The 18,327-nt window shown below is 46.4% G+C and overlaps 1 protein-coding gene across 1 annotated transcript in view; it reads right to left on the bottom strand.

The window, feature by feature from the left end:
- The window catches only part of skia (v-ski avian sarcoma viral oncogene homolog a), a 72,390-nt gene extending 57,185 nt beyond the window's left edge, over positions 1–15,205 (bottom strand). The window contains exon 1 of the mRNA XM_072366515.1: positions 13,870–15,205. Coding sequence (XP_072222616.1) covers positions 13,870–14,775 — 906 coding nt within the window. The 5' untranslated portion in view covers positions 14,776–15,205. The remainder of the gene's footprint in view (positions 1–13,869) is intronic.
- Between the last annotated feature and the right edge of the window lie 3,122 nt (positions 15,206–18,327).

The following is an 18,327-nucleotide window of genomic DNA, read 5'->3' as shown; positions in this document are numbered from 1 at the left end:
GCTGTTCTCCACTGACAGGTCACCCCACGCAGGTCACACGATGAGGTGGGGCTTCCATGGGAGCAAACTCTGGTATCAGCAACCTCTGTGACCCCCCCCACTGATGAACTGTACACCAGGCAAGGAACAACAGGAACACCCACTAGACAACACTTGCACAACCAGAGATTGTCCCATACAGAGGTTGATGTTTGTGCAAAGCTTAGACTGATATATTAGGTCAACAGTGGTTTTATACTGAGCAGCAGTGGAAGGTTGTTTTAGTTCAAAAAGGTACAGCAAGGCTTTTCCACGCTGACATTATCCCTTTCAGCTAACTCCCAAGTATTTATTATGTTTGAAATTTACTTTAAATCTCATTTAATATCAACGCAATCATTTCAAATCTGTCAAAAAAGCAGTACTTTTCCAGGAGAACTGAGACAAAATGCCCCATAGGAGCTCAGCAAATGAGGCTGAGATTGAATTCAGTGAAAGCCGTGGGCGGAAAAGAGAGTAGAACTTGTGTTATTTCCTGTACTCCATCTCATCCCCCTCTTTCTCTCCTGCTATCTCACTCCCAGCTAGATTTGTTTCTCCTCTGGAGGAGGAAGGTCTAATGGACACATTAGCTGTCGGCTTTTCCCTTCGCGACGATTAGGTGGCCGTGAGGTCATTCCTTCACTTCGGCTCCCATCCACATCAGGGATCTATCATTTCATTACTGCCGTAAGAGAGGAGGAGAGAAGCATCAGTCTTGGAAGTATCTTTTCCTCGGCTTCGCCATCTATCTGTTTCACGGCTGCTTCTTTTCAGTGTCAAAGCAAATCATGTGAAACAGAGTTTCCAGGTTGCGACTTGGGATCTACTCCCTGCAGCATCTCTATGTTCCACAATGCTCAAATGGACCAAGGTGCTTCTCTTTTGTATCTTTTAGTAAAAATATACTGCTCTCATTTTTTGGCTTCTTTTGTCAGACGGTTAAACCTGTCAGAAATTGTGACTACGTGTCAACTCACGGCCAACTTAAAGCATTTCCAGACTGCCGCTCTGCTCTAACAAAACCCTGATTCTATAACCGCAGCCTCATTAGACAAAATCACCATTCAAGTAACTTAAAGAGGACGTCTGCGGTGAATTCCGCCACACTTACATGTACCGTCATCTCCCACAGAGACTCAACATCATTCATTTGATGAATTGGCTGGCATCTCGTCATTCAGAAATATGAAGGACATTCAGGCTTTTACAGCCTGTCTCCTTGGCTTTAAGGCCTGGAAACAGAATCTGATCCTGCTTTTGGAAGTTGTTCTAAACAAAAGCCCTTCTTACATGCTTACAGTGTGAATTCACGCAAGTGTGTGCGGGTGCCGTGCACGAGTGCGTGCGTGTGCGTCCCAGTTGTGGATGTGTGTCTGTCGGCCCTGAGATGTATTGATCGACGCAGGAAGTGGGATCTGATGTTTCACAGGGCTTCCTGAGTTGGATGGTTGCACCACCGACTGTGAAAGGAGTGAGCGGCAGGGATCTGGCAGGGTAGAAGGGGGGGGGGGCTTGACACAGGGGAAGTAACCGGTTTGAGAAACAAAAAAAGATTGAGAGGAAGAGAAACAGGAGTGAAAAGACAGACATAACACCTTTGGCTCTGTCCTTGAGCTGAGACTAAACACCACCTCCTGCCTGCTTCTTCTCATAGCACCAACATCCCCGACAGAAAATCGTTCGTTCTCCTTTGCCTTGGACGCGGAGCTGATGCATTAAACTGTGCGGAGATTCGCTAGAGAGTGTACGCACAGAGGTAGAAATGAGCATAACCTTTCCTTATCTTTCACCTGGGATCAATGTAAACAATCCCTCGCTAAGCAATGAAAAATGATCAGACGGAGCGCTGACAAAAGCAGCAAAGGAGAAGCAGAAATCCACAATATAACGCATTCAACCCAGAAGTGGAGAAAAGGAGATGTGTGTATTTGGTGGTATCAGTTCTAAAACCACCACTTCTGAGGAGAAAACAGGAATAGAGTCTCTTACAGACTTCTGCAAGTTCAGAAAAAAGGGTCCTGAAGAGGTGCGAAAAGGGATAGTTGGACCACATAAACAGCAGCCATCATCCCACATCACACACAGCTGCAGCCAGTGTAATAATACCAAGAAATCACACCTAAGAGGCACCTTATACAACTGAAGTATTCAGTCATTTTTCTAAATATTCAGTCATCCACAAGAAGAAAATGGGAGATTTCCTCAAAGGAAATCTGGAATATTATATCATATCTGGGAAAATGTTCTTTTGTTGATGTTTGATTAAATCTGTGTGAGAAGTGACCGCCTCTAAGGAGGACATTTACACATTTACACCTGTCTATGCTGCCAGACAAGAAGGAGATGTGGTGGATATTTGACCTCTTTGGCTCAGATTTTTACAATAAACCAGCTATTGTCAGCTGTGTTTGGAGATTTATTGTAACTAAATATTGTGTTTGCAACATTTTGATTATGTCTGGAGCGAGGAAACTTTTAAAACTGATGTTTTCATGCTTTTTTTTTTTGCATCTGTATTAGCAAAATTAATCCTGACTTGTCTTCAAGCTTTTGGGGAACGGGGTGGGGGGTGGGGGGGACTTTTGGCGAACGTTGCCAAAATTTATGTGTGCGCAAGTGGATTTGGTATAAAATTAGTGCTCTGAGGCCTGCATTTGCAGTCAGCCTGACATGCCAGCTATGCAGCATGATTTCACACCTGCTCAAAGAAGAAAGCACCAAAGTGCTGCCACAATCAGCAAGAGACCGAGACATGTGGCGATCTTTATCTTGTAGGTCAGAGGATGAGGGCACCACTGCTCTTTGAAAGTACTCCTGTCTGAGAGACATGCATCAATGTTGCAATAACGCCAGCAGGAAAAGTGGGACTGCTCTACAAACCACAAGCGCTGGCACACAAACACACTCACACACATCTGGTTTAATCCTCTGCAGAGCAAAGCAGACAACCGGCAGTCACGCATGGAGCGAAGGAACTGGGGGAGGAGAGTGACTGGAGGGGGGGAGGGGGGGGGGGGGGGGGGGAGTGGAGGTGGCGTGGCAAGGTTCAGCTGCAGCCCTGACCTCTGTGTGTGCGCGTGCACATGTGTGTGTGTGAGAAGATAATTAAAAAGGGCAGACAGATGAGCCCAGCGAGAAAGCGAGAGGTCACATGGGATAAGTCAGCTTGCCCGACCCAACCGCCACCACCGCACACACAAACACGGGAGGCAGACGTAAATAAATGGCAGTAAACTTCACATAAACAGCTGCTCAACAGAGCTCTGGCAGTGTTTCTTTAAAGCAAGACGCCGAGAATGTCGCCTTTGTGCTCAGAGGCGGATACACACTCCGCACATTACCTTGTCTTAGAGATCGACAATTACAATAATTACAGGCCAAGGGCTTCAAGAGGTCTATTGTCTGCTCTGTAGAAGCAGAATGAGTGTGTGTGTGCTTGAATGAGTGTGTGAACAGAAAGAGGATGCCTGGACAGTCATTTGTAAGTCTAATTGTATGTGAGCTTTACAATAAGAAATGAGCAGGATTGGGTGGGGTGGGGTTCAAAGATTAAAAAAAAAAAATCAATGGATTCAAAGAGAGGAGCAAGTCTGGGCCTAGTGAGGCTTCCTGAACCCGAGAAGCAGGCTTCTGTGCCGAGAGAGGGGATCCCCTTTCAACATATTGTTTTATTTAGCATCTGCATGGCTGCTTCATTTGCCAGAGTGAAGCTGGGACAGATTCATTTAGTAGATTGGTAGGAGAGGACAAATGGCCCATCCCGTCTGGAGGAGGGATGTTCACCACATTATAAGGCTTTGTTTCCAACACATCATTCCTGAGGAGTAAACTGAGCCTGCTGAGCCCTTCACTGCCTCTACCCAGAGGCCCTCGTTTGAACACACACCATCCACTTCGACTTCCTGTCAAACTGAAGCCGAGGTGTGGTTGGAGTTAAGATTTTGATTCTGTCTATGCCCACTGTGCTGCACTCTCAAACTGAAACCAGCCCCAACTTGCCTGATTTCACTTTAAACCCACTGATCTATCCCTTTCAAACATTCCATTTGTTACAGCGAGTCTTCTTCTTGTATCTTTCCATTGAGGCACACCTCACCGCATAATCCCTTTCATAAACCCCTGTCGTGACACAAAAATAGGTTAATGTGGTCAATGTTCAAGGCAAAGTTTCCTTGTTGGATCCTTAGGGCAGGTCAGTTCTCCAGATTGATCCAGTTTAAGATTAACCAGCCCCACCTTCACTTAGCTGCAAGAGACTAGACAACACCATGAGTCAGAGCAGACTAAACAAAAGTACAGCTCAGAGGTGTTTGTACGTTTTTCTGCAGGTGGATGATGCACCATTTCCAAGAAAAGGCGTGCACAAGACAAGTGCAAGAATCTATTGCACTGTCTGACTGAGTGGCTAATTCAGAACTTTCCATTCATACATTTCCAGAAGCTGACACCAGCAAAAGCCTGCGGCTTCTTGTGTATTTGCAGCACTGAACGTCTCAAGACGTTACAAGCGAGATCTGAATGCGAGGACGCAAGTGTTTAATTCAAGCTAATATGCATTGGAAGTAGTATGACATCATTTTCGCTGGTCTACGAAAGGCCGTTGAGTCGCTGCAGTGTTCCCAGCTGCAGTGTAGCAGGTATGTTGCCGTTAGTTCGCACAACCCACAGAACAGTTTGATCCGAATGTTCCTTTTAAGGGCCGACACTTTGCAAAATGCAAATAGCTCATTTCATACCACAATGAATTACCGGTACATTTTAAACCTTTGATGGCGTTTGAGCCTAATAATCTAGCATATTTCTTATTGATTTTGACAGGTTTTCATTCATATTGCCCAGTCCTACTAGAAAATTAGTGATCCTCTATGGTTTCCTTACCTTTTTGTTTGTTTATGCTGGATAGCAGGAGCCTTGACATTTCTAGGAAAGATGACCAAACAGAAACTGGAGGAGGCAGGATGGAGGAGGGGGAGGCACTGGTCCATGACTCAGGCTCTTTGGGAGCACTGACCATCAAGCGGTGATGAGGAGGTGGGGGTGGTAGCACCTCTATCTGCCCCACAATCACAGATCCACATCTGATACCCACCACAAAAGGAGGTGACAATGGCAAGCCTGTGCCACCCCCCTCCCCTCCTTTCACACACACACACACACACACATCACCACCATCACCATCATCATCACTCTGTGCTCTCACAACAATACCTCGACAAACTCCCGGGAGCTGCCCTTCCACATGGCTGAGGTCAAGCCGCTGTGACCCATCCCCCGTCCCTTGAAGAATGAAATAAAGCAGAAAGAAAAGCACAACAAAGAGGATTCTCAGGACCCAGCCTCTTTTCACAACAACAAAAAAAAATAAAAAATACACCTCAAGCACTCTCAGACTCTCCTCTCAGTGTCTGCCTTTGGTCTGCCCGCCAAATGCTTGTTTAGAGAGCCGCCACACCATTATTTCAGAAGAGGAAAAGGAACACTGAATGCCCCCCATCAGACAAAACATTTTAAGGAACGATTCAATCCAGTGAACTAATTTAATGGCGACGGACCGATCTGGAACAAACCTCGCAACCTCTTAGGGACTGAAAGTAACATTCCTCTGGCTGAAAACAGATTCCGCTTTGTTGGGCTGTCTGAAATAAAAATGCTTTTTTCTAAGACTGCTCGGTTGTATTAGCAGCTTCCACCTTGGAAGAATCAATCAGGAATGAGATTATTATGATCAAAGTAAGGAAACCTTTTGGAGCCCGCAGTCCAACGCTGTGCGCGATGGATCGCCAGCTCCTGACGGGACGTTATTCCAGGCCGCGTTTGGTGGAGGTTACATGTTGGCGGTACAGCTGACAAGGTTGGGCAAGTGTGTCTGCACACAGTTCTGTCTCCTTCCATATTCATTACAAGACTTAGGATGCATTGCGGGGGTGGGATCTGGGTGTTGTGTGGACGTCTGTGCTCATGTATTCTTGTAGTGTGTGTGATTGGGGGGGGGGGGTCAGCATCACCGTGGGAGACAGGCAGATGGGGATGGAAATGAGTAGGCAGTGAGCTCATGCTAATCTCCTCCTACAGCTGATCCGGCACAAAACACACAGACTCACACACGCTCACACACACATGCGTGAACCAGCTCCGCACAGCATCACACTGCAAATGAGACGAAGGAGGCGTTTCCGTGGAAAATGTTCATGTTTCTTATCTAGTAAATCCAAAATCTTTCAATATGATCTGAAACAAGGGGACTTTTCTTGATTCAAACGTGGATTTCATTACATAATAGTGGCTGATAGCTGCGTGTGTGTGTGTGTGTGTGTGTGTGCGCAGATAAATCTTAACTGCCTTCATCAGACAGCCATCTGCCTCGTGGGAGTTTCTCAGTGGCACGTGATTGGCCGACAGCGCTTCAAGAGAGTAGAGGGGCGAGGTGGGTCACATCTTTATTTGAGGAAGGAAAGGTCATGTGCCGCTGGCTGCTCTTGCAAACACACCAAGGGGGGGGGGGGGGGGGGTACTCCTGGCCTGACACAGCAAAATCATTCAGCCACAAGGAAAAGCTGCCCTGGCTGTGTTTTCATATTCTAGAATAATTTTTTACAGTTTATCCAGCAGTTTATATTATTTCAACTCATTTACATCTGTACCCCCCCCCCCCCTTTTTTAGAAATCACAGCTGAGTGAAACAATGAAGGAATGTGGCATAACCAAAGTGTACCTCGAGCACAAGTTTTCACAAAACAAAACAAAAAACAAAAAAAAAAAAAAAAAAACTGTGATCTCACTTTAAGCCTCTGATAGCAAAACAAACAGACTGGATGTTTGGCATCAGTGCAATTCACACCAAAAATGCTGGAGAGCCCACCCCATCCACCGTTACACCAGCAGAGAACTGCGGTTAGCAAGAGAGAGGACAAAATAAGCCTTTAACGGCATGACAGCAAACCATTTAAGATATAATTACATCAGCACATGGACCCTTGGATTGAATGAAAAGCGTCCTAAACCGGCTGCTAACAACAAAATAAGATAAGCACATGGATAAAAATGTGGTCAAGAGTGCTTGCTTTGATGACATAAAGTTCTAGTTTTAAAGTCATAGTTTCGAGCGACTCTGGGGGGGGGGGGTGTTTCTACAGCTCGGCATCAGAAGCTGCAGGATGGGTTTCAGGAGGCCAAAGGTTTTGGGATGTAGTTTGAGAATGTGCCGTTACGGCTGTAGCTGGCTCTCACCGTGCACACGTCTGTTGATGAATATTTCAAAGACCCTCTCATTAAATAAACACGCCGGACTCCAGCGCCTCCGCCGTAACCCGACATCAATAATGAATGACCACAAAAAACCGACAGTGTTTCTTCGCAAAGCCAACAGTCAGGCCGACGCGAAGGGCTTTTTATCCATGCAACACCTGAGGGGGAGTGCCAGGTTCTTCCTCCTGTGCCGCCCTTGAAGACTTAAGAATAGCCACAGCAAGCCAAGAGTGCTTGTTAGGTCATACTTTATTACACAAATATGAATATTCTGACAGAAGTTTCAGAGTGGATAGGCATGCTTTATCTCTATGCATGCTCCCTACCCCTCAGACAAATATACTTCCAGTTATGGATGCTCTATGTTCCCTGACACCCTACAACAACAGCGGCGTGGGTTCCTGTTTGGGAGCCCTTTTTTGCCTCCACCATGTCTGAATGGATGGGTAGATGGGTAGGAAGCAGTTCTAAGAGCCTTGTTATCTGCCCCTTCCCCCGTCTCCACCTCTACACAAAGGCTCACTTACCGCCGGTGGTCCCAGGAAGGTGAACTAATGCAGCTTTCCCTGCCTGGGCTCTCCATGAAGCCGCTCCATCCATTTGTCACATGATGAAGCTGCTGATGGATGGAGCAGCAAGTGAAGCCGGGGGATGTGGGGGTAAGGGAGTGCAGACAATGGCTGGCAATGAGGGCTTGAACTTCTCCTGTTCTTGCTCTCCTTAGTCATTCACTCTCCTTTAATCAGAGCTCCGCTGTGGGTTAAAGAAAGCTGGGAGGGTTTTGAGATTGTTCGCCAGGGTTCACAAAGTCATATTAAAGACTTTTTTTAATCCCATTTTAAAACAGTAATTCTCATCTGAATAACAATGTTACACTCTGCAACAGATATTTTACTTCTTCTTCAAAAAATGCCTGGGGATAAGTTTTTAAAAGATTTCTGCATCTTCTACTAAAGTAACACTCTAATACTTAGAGGTTCCTACTTTGGCAAACATAAACTAGTCTTCCATAAAGAAAACTGACTGAGCTTTGATAAAATAAAATAAAAAAACAAGGAAAACATCATCATTTCAGTGCAAGTTTTGGACACTTGACAATTTTCTCTGCTCTTTAGAACTCCAGGACTATATTTTGGTCAGTTAGTGGACCTAAAACAAAGTTCTCAGAAAGTCTGTTAACACTGGGGTGAGAGTTAAAGGTTCTAATGTTATAAATGGCAAGATAATCCAATCCATCCTGACTATGGTTTAACCTGTAATATGATCATCCTACAACACCCACACTGCTTTAGATGCATTCAGTCCTGGTGAATAATCAAGCAGCGACTGAGTAAAATCCCCTTTTGTTCACACAACTTTAAAGCGTTCTAGAAATAAACAGCTTCTGGCAGGAGGATGTGATTTATGAAAAGAATCACTGCACTTAATTCATTTTCCGCTGCTACTTCAAATGGCAGCCTTTTGAAAAAAAAAAAAAAAAGAATTTCCAGACAAATACAACAAGCTATGCAACCTGTGATGTTCTGCCGCCGTCTCTCCCTCCGCCGCACGCGCGTTACGCCGCTTTCCTGTCAACAGCTGAGGTGGAAACCCCGACTGAGACCGACATTAAGAGGCGCGTCTAAACTGCAGCGCGCACCATTCATCTGGTGGCACAACTGTTCCTCAAAGTCTTCGCCGAGAAGCCTCAGAGCGGCGTCGCTACGTTCTGAGGTTTTATTCTTCCGCAATGGGAGGGGGGAAAAAAAAAAGAAAAGAAAAGGAAAAGAAATCTATTTCTGCAGTTAACCTCCACCATATAGGAAAAAAGATGAAAGGGATTTGGAAAAATCAGCAGAATGGAAAGTAATTATGAAAAGTCGCGGTACACAAACATAACTCCAGTCCAAATCGTCAACTCTCTCCCAGTCCTGTGAAAGTGCTCCTGAAAAGCCCATCCATGGCCTACGCCGGCCAAACTGACAGCTGCTGTAGATCCACCTGATTTTAAGTTTCTTTTGAAAGCAAGCACACACAAAAATGACTCACTGCGACCGATCTTGCTTTATGAACGCCTTTTCTAATGGGCCGTTTGCAGACGGCGTTCCCTATCTGATGCGGAAGTCCTCAACAAGCTCATCTGCAGCTGGCTCGGAGCAACACCGACTCCTGCTGCTCCTATAGTTCCAACAGATTGTTCAATTGATTGTAAGCGGTCGGTTAGCACGTGAGAAAAGGCATGTCCAACCACCTACAGGCAGCAAAGTTCTGTGGCAATCAGCTGATGTCCGCTGACCTAGTTTAGAAAGGTAAACAACAGTGCACCTTTTCTTGGAAAGCACTCTATTCCTCTAGGTCTGTTTGAGAGCCAAGCAGCCAGTGAGCTGCTGGGGGGGGGGGGGTGTCACTCTGAGCTCAAAAAGTGACGGGAGTTTTCAATCACACTTGACATAAACACTGGTGAATGTCAATATGGCATCGATCTTGCTGTCCCCGAGTCGTGCTTCACGCTTTGAGCTGCTACTACAAACTCACACTGGCAGCCTGGCCGGGCCACATTTCATACAGGACTAATTGACGGCTTCCTCGTCTTGACGCTGAAAAGTCTAAGTTCTACACTGGATAGAAAAGACGAGCCGCAGCAAAAACAGAAAAGGCAGCATAAAAAAAAAAAAAAAAACTGTTAAAAACAACAAAAACTCGTCCTCACACCGCCGCGTTCAAAGCAAAACGAAGCTCTGCTGCAGACTTTTGATACGGTCACGTTTTGCTAAAAAAAAAAAAAAAAACAACAACCCTAAAAAGAGCAAACAAATATTCTTTGAGCAGCCATTGAAATGCACAGTCACCAGCTGTTGTCCTGTCCACCGTGTGGACATGGTTGGCAGTCAGTGGGCCCGGCCAACACTGCGCCTTGCATATGAAACAGGACGTGGGCCTATATCCCCTCTGGGAGTTCACTTCCTCTGAGCCCCAACCACCACGGCCCCACCTCCCCTCCTGAAACAAGCGGCCCCTTCAGCTGGAGGCCAGAAATCCTGGGGCTGCAGCGGGGGCTTCTCGGGGGCTGGGGGTAGATGTGGAAGTAAAAGGGGAAGTTTTAGCGTCTGCATACTTGAGAGCGTCACCACAGTGCTGTGGAAGAAAATGTGACAACCTCAAACAGCATCCATTTGTTGGGGTGGGGGGGTGTAATAGTTCTGTAATGCAACACCAGCCAGCTTCAGTTCTCCACAATGAGCTGCAGGACAACACATGGCAGCAGCCTGCAGGAATGTGCTGGGTGTCAGCACAGTAACGCATATGCGGAGCATAGACAAACAAAATGGCCTCAGCCCAGCATTACTGTTCTCGCTGGATTCTTCGCGCACGTTTGTCTCGAAGCAAATCTCTTCCCGCCGCCTCAGACGGGAAAATGAATCATTGCGTGAGGAGGAAACATGACTTCCCTCAAAGCCTTCAATAGTAACCAGCAGGGTGGTGCTTGACAGTACGGACATGCATGCACAGAGACATGTGCCCTTCAAGCCCAGCCAGGAGCGACAGAGACGTAAAACATCTTTAACACTCCGAGGGAGCGGCGGCTTAGGAATGTAAGCACAGACGGGCTGCCTCTACTGTACGAGCATTGATCTCAGAAGCAATCTCAGCCCAACTCAAAGGCTCCGCTCACATTTAGTTTGCGCTCGATACAGATCAGATCACGATCAGAACAACAAGTGTTCAGCATCTGACTCTGGACAGCAAATAGTTGCTCAGCTGTAAAGAACAAGAGCGAGAAGGACACCAAAGGCCAGGCAGCAGGCTTTCGCCGTATGAGCGACTGCTGCCAGCAGAGATGCAGCGGGTCATGAGAGCTCTCAGCACTCGCGATGAGTCAGAAGCGTTCTCACATATATCGGATCTGGGACCACAAACTGAAACGAGACAAATCAGATTTCTGAGCTGAGACTGCTACTAAAACTACAAAAGCTGCTGAAAACGTGCACCACGTCTTCGCCGGATCTCTCCAGAAGAAATCTAATAAAGTGAAAAATTCTGACGTGTTCAGCCAAGCCTAACCTTGGCTTGACACCCCCCCCCCCCCCTCCTCCCTCCTCCTCCTTTCAGCCTCATATCTCCTTTAAACAGACGGACTCTGTTGAAATCACCTCATCTTGAGGGTGACTTATAAAGTTAGCAACATACTAAATCTGCAGCCACAATTCTTATCTAAACATCCTGATGCGGAAAGCCACTGATTATGTGTGCCACCCACATGTGCACGAGCCAGAGAGCCAAAGACTCACAGCAGCGGCCTGGCATGAGCAGCCAGGGTGTGGAGAAGTGTTCCACACCCAGCGCATAAACTCATTTCAACAATTCAATAGTCCACCGCATTTGCCCTCTGCTGTTTACAATGGCTTGCATCCTCCAAGATAAGGAAGAAGAATGAACCGAAAATTCACACTTGATCCACGACGGCGGGCACGAGGCAAATGGCGCAGACAAGTTTTCACCCAAAACGGTCTGTGATTCAGATAAACGCGGAGTGGAGCTTTCAAAAGAGCGTCTGCAAGAAGGGAAGTGTAGCAATATCACTTCCTGTGTCTGTCTGCATGCGAGACTTGATGCTCACACTTCTGTAACAGCCTCATTAATATTCGCAGAGCCGCCCCGGCTCCTGCGCTGGCAGATGACGCCGGGTTTTTTTTTTTTTCTTGTGAGAGATCCAGTCTCACACTCCAACCCGAGAACGTGTTCGGGTGTTCCGTGCTGCCAAAAGGGAACTCTGTTGTCTTAAGTTTAGCCATATTCCTCAGTGTGTATTCCCTCATTAGTGTTTCTTGAAGCGGGGGCGCCTGAGGGAGAGGAAAGGAGGAGTCGAATTAAAAAGCGGGGCAGAGTCTCAAATGAGCCTTGGGCTTAGCACTCGGGTGCCCCGTCGGCACTTATTAAAACAGATGAGGCCCCTGAAAGTGGAGGTCCTCGAGGTGTGCCCACTCCAGTCTGAATGAAAGTGTGTGGCCATAGTGGGCATTCACCATGCGTGGCAGGACTTTGGCACTCCTCTGGATTTCAAGGGTCTCCCTGATTTCTCTTTCTGTGGCAGGTTCTTCTGAAAGAAGCCTCGGCGGAGGAGTGGAGCGAGCCTGCGTGCCAAACACTCCTGCAGTTGCTTTCTGAGCCTCATCAACAAGTGTGTGCGCCCTCAGAAGCTTTCAATGAGACGGGAGGAGAAAGTGGGCAAAGCGGAGAGGAGTGAGGATGTCAGAGGTGGGGATGGGGGGGGGGGGGGGGGGGGGGGGGGGGGGGGGGGGGAGCTGGTCCGATGTTTACTGAATGCTCCCCTTTGTTGGGATTATATTATGTTTCCACTACAATACTTCTAAACCCTGCTTCATCAGCTCCATTGATGTGTAACAGTTCATGCAAATGGCCACACAAGCCTTTTTTTTTTCCTCCTAAAAGGAGGTGCGGGGGTGGGACTCTTTACCACCCTGCTGCCCTCTCTGCAAACTCCTCCTTGCACACTAAAGCAGATTATAACCCTCCATGCAGATTTACAGTCAATTTTGCTAATTACAAAAAAAAAAACAACAACAAAAAAAAAAAAAAAAACATGGAATTAGGGAAAAGAGGAAAAAGCTGCATGTTTTTGGAGGGAAGTCCTGCATCCAAGAGCCAAAACCCGCAATCAGGCTTCGATTCTGTTTATTTCAAATATTTCAGAGGTATCTGATAGCGTGGACACAACAACAGGAACAAATAGGACAGCCTTCAACTCTGATAGCAGCGCCGATTAAAGTGACAGGAAGTCAGACTCGTGACAGCCAGACGAACATTACATTTATTTGATGTGACACACGACGCCCCGTTGGCCAACACACACACACACACAAGAAATTGTTGGATGTTGCCCAACGCAGATCCACACAGCCACTGCACTGATGAGTGTATTCCAGGGGCAGTAATCCCTTTTAATCTTAAAAAGGGACACAAACCATTTCCAGACTAACAACTCATTTTATGTTGTTTACACTTTCCCATCGAGCCATTTGTTGGGAGATGAGATTGTATTTACTGTACAGGCCAATAAAAGTGAGCCTGAGAGGTGTTTCATGGAGCAAATAATGGCTTTATTGCCACCAGAGGCGTTTTCTTGTCACTCCTGGATGAGGCCCAATTAGTAACAATATGGCAATGATGACCAAATACTGACTTGTTCCCCAAGCTGAAAGAGGGGGGGGGGGGGGGCAATCACACACAATTCAGAAATCCATCTGACAGAATTCTGCCACAAGTTCTTTTTGGACACACCTAACCCTTTCAGACTTTTTCCTCACTGATCTCCTGCCCCGGAGGATCTAACCCTGCGGTGGAAACACCGAACATGACAAGGTCCCCCCCCCCCTAAAAGTGAGTGTTTGGATGAAAACCGGACTTAAAAGGCAACTTCAAAACGCGCTCTGGGCTGTTGAAAGGGAGGAGAAGAAGAATACAGTGCACCATAATAAGAGGAGCAGGAAAGTAAAGGACAACAGCTGCGAAAAGCTGTCAACGCGAGCAGCAATTTACAGTAAAAGTTAGGAAAGAAAAAAAAACTGAGCTCCGCGTGGAGTAAAAGCACGAGGAAAAACTCACCCTGGATGACGCTTTCCTCTTGTACTTGTTGGCGAAGTCAAATTTCTCCTTGATCTCGTCCAGGAGCTGCTCCAGACGGGCCTTCTCCTCTTTCCCCGTGTAATCCTGACCCAGGAGGATGTACGCCCTCCAGTTAGCCGAGTCGAAGCCCCAGTGGCAAGTCCTGTTCTCCTGCGCCTTGTGGCTGTGCACCACGAACTTGTGGGTCGGGTACATGAGTCTGCAGTCCATGCACTGGATGCACGCTGCGTTGGGACTGGTGTACAGCTCCGGCACCAACAAGCCCTTGCACTTGCCGAAGCACTCGTGGTAGACTTTGAAGCTCCTGTCGGTGAACTGCAGCTCCAGCGAGCCGCCGCTCAGCTCCTTCTTGCAGCGCGGCGGGTAGGCGCCTCCGTAGATCAGGGCGTTGCAGAGCCGCTCCGCGTCCGTCTTGGTGATGAGGCCGCAGGACGGAGCCGAGAAGGGCAGGATCCCCATGACTTTGAGGATCTCCAGCTGGTCCGCCGTGCACCGGGAGCAGTAGATGTGCAGCTCGTCGCACACGGAGTTGATCTGCTGCAGGGTGAAGTCCCGCAGCACCGTGTTGAGGATCTGCGGCAGGCACAGTCGCTTCTCCCCGCCGACCACGAAGCACGAGATGGTCTCGCCTTCCAGCACCGTCTCGCACCTCTCCGTGGAGCGGTCCGACGGGATGAACAGCGGCCCCGGCATCACGGGCGGCGGCAGATGCTGCAGAACCGGCTCGGGCTCCTTGCCGTCCTTCTTGAAGAGGAGCTCATGTTGCCACCGGGCAGAGAAAGCCGCCGGTCCGCCCAGAGAGCTCATAGAGCTGAGGTGAAACTGCTTGAGAGTTTGTTGCAGTCCCGGATGAGGCTGGAAGCTCTGCCGACTTACAGTCTCCATGTTTTTCCTGCAACTTTAGAACCGCAAATCCTTCTTATTGTCGACCGGGAATCACAAGTATCAATGCGTCCTTTAACCTGGTAAATCCACCGTGTCCCAGAAGTGGCTGAAACTGCGGAGCGCTTCATCAAACATCCAGCAGGGAAAAAAAAGTCCCACGCGCGAGTTTACAGTTTTATTCCTGCGACTACTGAGTGAACACCGGCCAGTCGCTGCCTGACGCGGGTCGCCGACTGTCCATATCCGAAAAGACGGCTTTCCAAACTCCAGAGAAGCGCAAAGTTCCGCTTGTCTTGTTCCAAAACAAAGTAGGCGAAAATGAAACAAAAGCGGGAGTTGTGAGTCAATAACGCTCGATAAAAAAAAAAAAATCCTTATTTGAGGTTCTTTCCGCTGTCGAGGACCGCAGAGATCCACTCCGTCTGCCCCCGCAGTTCACTCTGACTGTATGGAGATGAGAAGTCTGAGAGCCAGCCTGCTCGCGCGCGCTCCCTCCCTCCCTCTCCCTGCGCTCCGTCTAGGTCTCTCTCACGCGCTCTCTCACGCGCCCCCTCCCTCAGTGTTTGTGTGTCTGGCTCAGTCATTGAATCCCAGCCAGGAATGTGAGTGACTCTGCAGGCAGGCTCGGCTCTTCCAGGAACAAGCCGCCACCCCCCCACCCCCCCCACCCCCACCTCCCAAACTCGCCAACACGCGCGCGCGCGCGTGCACATTGCCCTGCAGAGAGTGAAGAGAGCAAAAGGAAGACGAATGCTGCGTTCGAGTCTTCAAGTCGTGTGGGGAAAAATGTTCTTAACCTCTCACTTGAAGTGTTTTCATATTATTTTATATATTTTAGGCACTAAGCTCAGCAAACAGGATATGCTCCTCCATCAAGTTGCATTTAAAGACACATTATCAACACATTGTTATGATATTTGCCCTTTAAATCATTTACTCAGTTAATTTGAGAGGTGAAACAGAGGGTGAGGAATTGCCAAACTTGGCAAATATCAAGCAAATATATTAGTAATGTGGGACACTTGAGCCATAGTGCAACAATATCCTGAGCTGACATAATCAAGTCACCAGAAGTTTTTTGAGAAGCTTAAGCATGGAGGTCATGCCAGTAAAAATGCATGACTTCACAGTGCTGATGCTGCAAGAAGGTTTGGGGCCTGAGTCACCTACAAAGCTCCCGCGTGAAGTTGCATGAAGAGGTTACAGTCATAAGAATTTAACAACTTTACCTGGTTTTATCAAATAGATTTGAGATTGTGGGACAGCCTACTGTTGTTTGAGTCTTTAAAAGAAAGAAATATGCATTCAAGGACCTCCTGAGGCCTACACAGATATTCAAGGGGTTATATCACTCGTGCCGTTTATGATATTCTAAACCCCAAAAGGAAATGTTTACGTGACAAATGGGCCTAATTTACATGAAACCGGGAACTGAAACTCAATGACCAAATTAATGACAGATTGAACTAGTCTTTACGTGTTAGCCTTTGAATTTTAGTTGATTTTTCAAAGATTCCTAACACATTTTTATGAGTTAACATGGGAAAAATATGTATCTTGTGTATCATTTACACAATATTTGTAATTTTTCAAGTTCTTATGTCTACATAAATATAAGAATTGTCTTTTCCTTTCACCAGATTTTCTATAACAGAGCTATTTTCAAAAGATTTACAAGTGAACTTGGCATGCATAAAGCATGATGATGTAAGCTTTTTCTAAGACTAGTGAAAGTAACCTGTCCCACAGATCTCACAGTATCAAATCAAGACTTTTCTATTTTTCCTTTTCCTTTTGGTACAAAGAACATCAACAGATGTGGCATGTATGCTCTGAGCGTGATATCTACATTTAATTTTCTGAGTGTGTAGGTATGTAGTTTATAGTATTAAATGCAGGCCACAAATGTGACATTTTGTAGATGTAGCTTGTATTCACTGCTTCATAAAGTATCTGGCTCATAAACATTGCTTAATTTAAATGTGCATATTTCCCCATTTCTTGACCACATTCAAAATCCAGAGTGCAGTTGTGTTTGACGGCTGATTCTGACTTTCCCCAGCGACATTTGAACGCAGCAGGATAGAGAGCGTTTATGAGAATCATTTAGTTCACGGCTGTGAGGATTTAAAAAAAAAGTCGAAAGAGGATGGGCGTGGACAAGATAGATATAGCTTTGGAAGAGGAAACGCAAACTGCACGTCTGGCTGCGGTTTATTTACTTTGCCTCTGTTTCAACGTGTTAAAACTGTTTGGCAAGAGGTAAAATAAGCCAAATCCATGTGATGGCAACACTGTGAAACATTCTTATTAATGAAATAAGTCCCCGCCCCTCCACACCCACCGGACAGCTATCAGAAATTTGTTCAAGGACAGTCAAACTAGTTACAAAATTTACAATTGTCACTCATAGATACTGAAACATATCTGACTTTACTCATACAAACTGTGATATACTAAATATGTAAATGTTATACATCAGTATTAGATGTCAGCACAGTTACTGTTATGTTGATATCCAGAGGCCCTAAAAACTAAACTAAACTAAAACTACAGCTGAATAAAAAAATTAAGCTTATGATTTTATCTGTAGTTTCTAATCAGGAATGAAGATGTGACATTGAAGAAGAAGAAAGACATGACCAATAATCCAAACCTTCTGGGAGGTCATGTGTCCAGAGCAAGTTCAACTCCAGTACTGATGGGGCTGTTTGCTGCTCCTGTAGCGCCCCCTAGCCACACACTACTGTAACTGCAACATGACGGCAGAAAGGGGCCACGACCTGGAGCAATCCTCCACCTCAGGCCAGCAGACAGTCTGAGGAGCAAATCTAAGGTTGGACTTGTAAATGCACCCATGAAAATGTTGTAAATTGATATCAGAGAAGAATCACAAGAAGGAAGAGAAAGCAACCAGCTCTCCATGGCTACCATGATTTAATTACTGACAATTCAGCCCACAGACAACTCAATACACTTTTTCACTTAAAACTTGTTAAATCAATCAGTTGGCCTTTGAATTAATACACATGATTGAATGATTACTAGATAAATTCCTGGGGTATTTTGTGAGATGGAAACAACTTCATGAAACTGCACAACATAGTCCTGTGAAGAATTCTTGTGCCTGACCATTTTCAGAGGAATTATATATTTTTTTCTTTGTAAAGCCACTTAACTCTGACCTATGAATCATTTAAGCAGAAAAAAGGCTCCTAACTCAAGGGATGAACCAGTGTTGTATCCACACATAACAAACAACTTAGCAAAGATGCCATTTTAAATTGGTTCTTTAGGCACTTTGTTACAAGCAGCCTGTCAAATAGACACGTCATTTAGTTGCATCTATGAAAAACACCAAAGATAACACAGTTTGACAGACAGAAAATAGGATTTTTTCACCAACAAGGTGATTCCCAAAGAGCTATTAGCTGACAATTTGGCATATCTCAGCATGGTGTGCAGTGTGTCCTTAAAACATCTGAGGAAACTGGACAAGTGGAGGACAAAAGAAGAAGCGGCAGACCTAAAAAAAACTATCTACAGGAGATG

Source organism: Leuresthes tenuis, unplaced genomic scaffold, assembly GCF_036924035.1.
Source record: "Leuresthes tenuis unplaced genomic scaffold, fLeuTen1.0.hap1 SCAF_16, whole genome shotgun sequence".
NCBI lineage: Eukaryota > Metazoa > Chordata > Actinopteri > Atheriniformes > Atherinopsidae > Leuresthes > Leuresthes tenuis.
The sequence above is the reverse complement of the archived record's forward strand: the minus strand, read 5'-3'. Positions and strand labels throughout refer to the sequence as shown.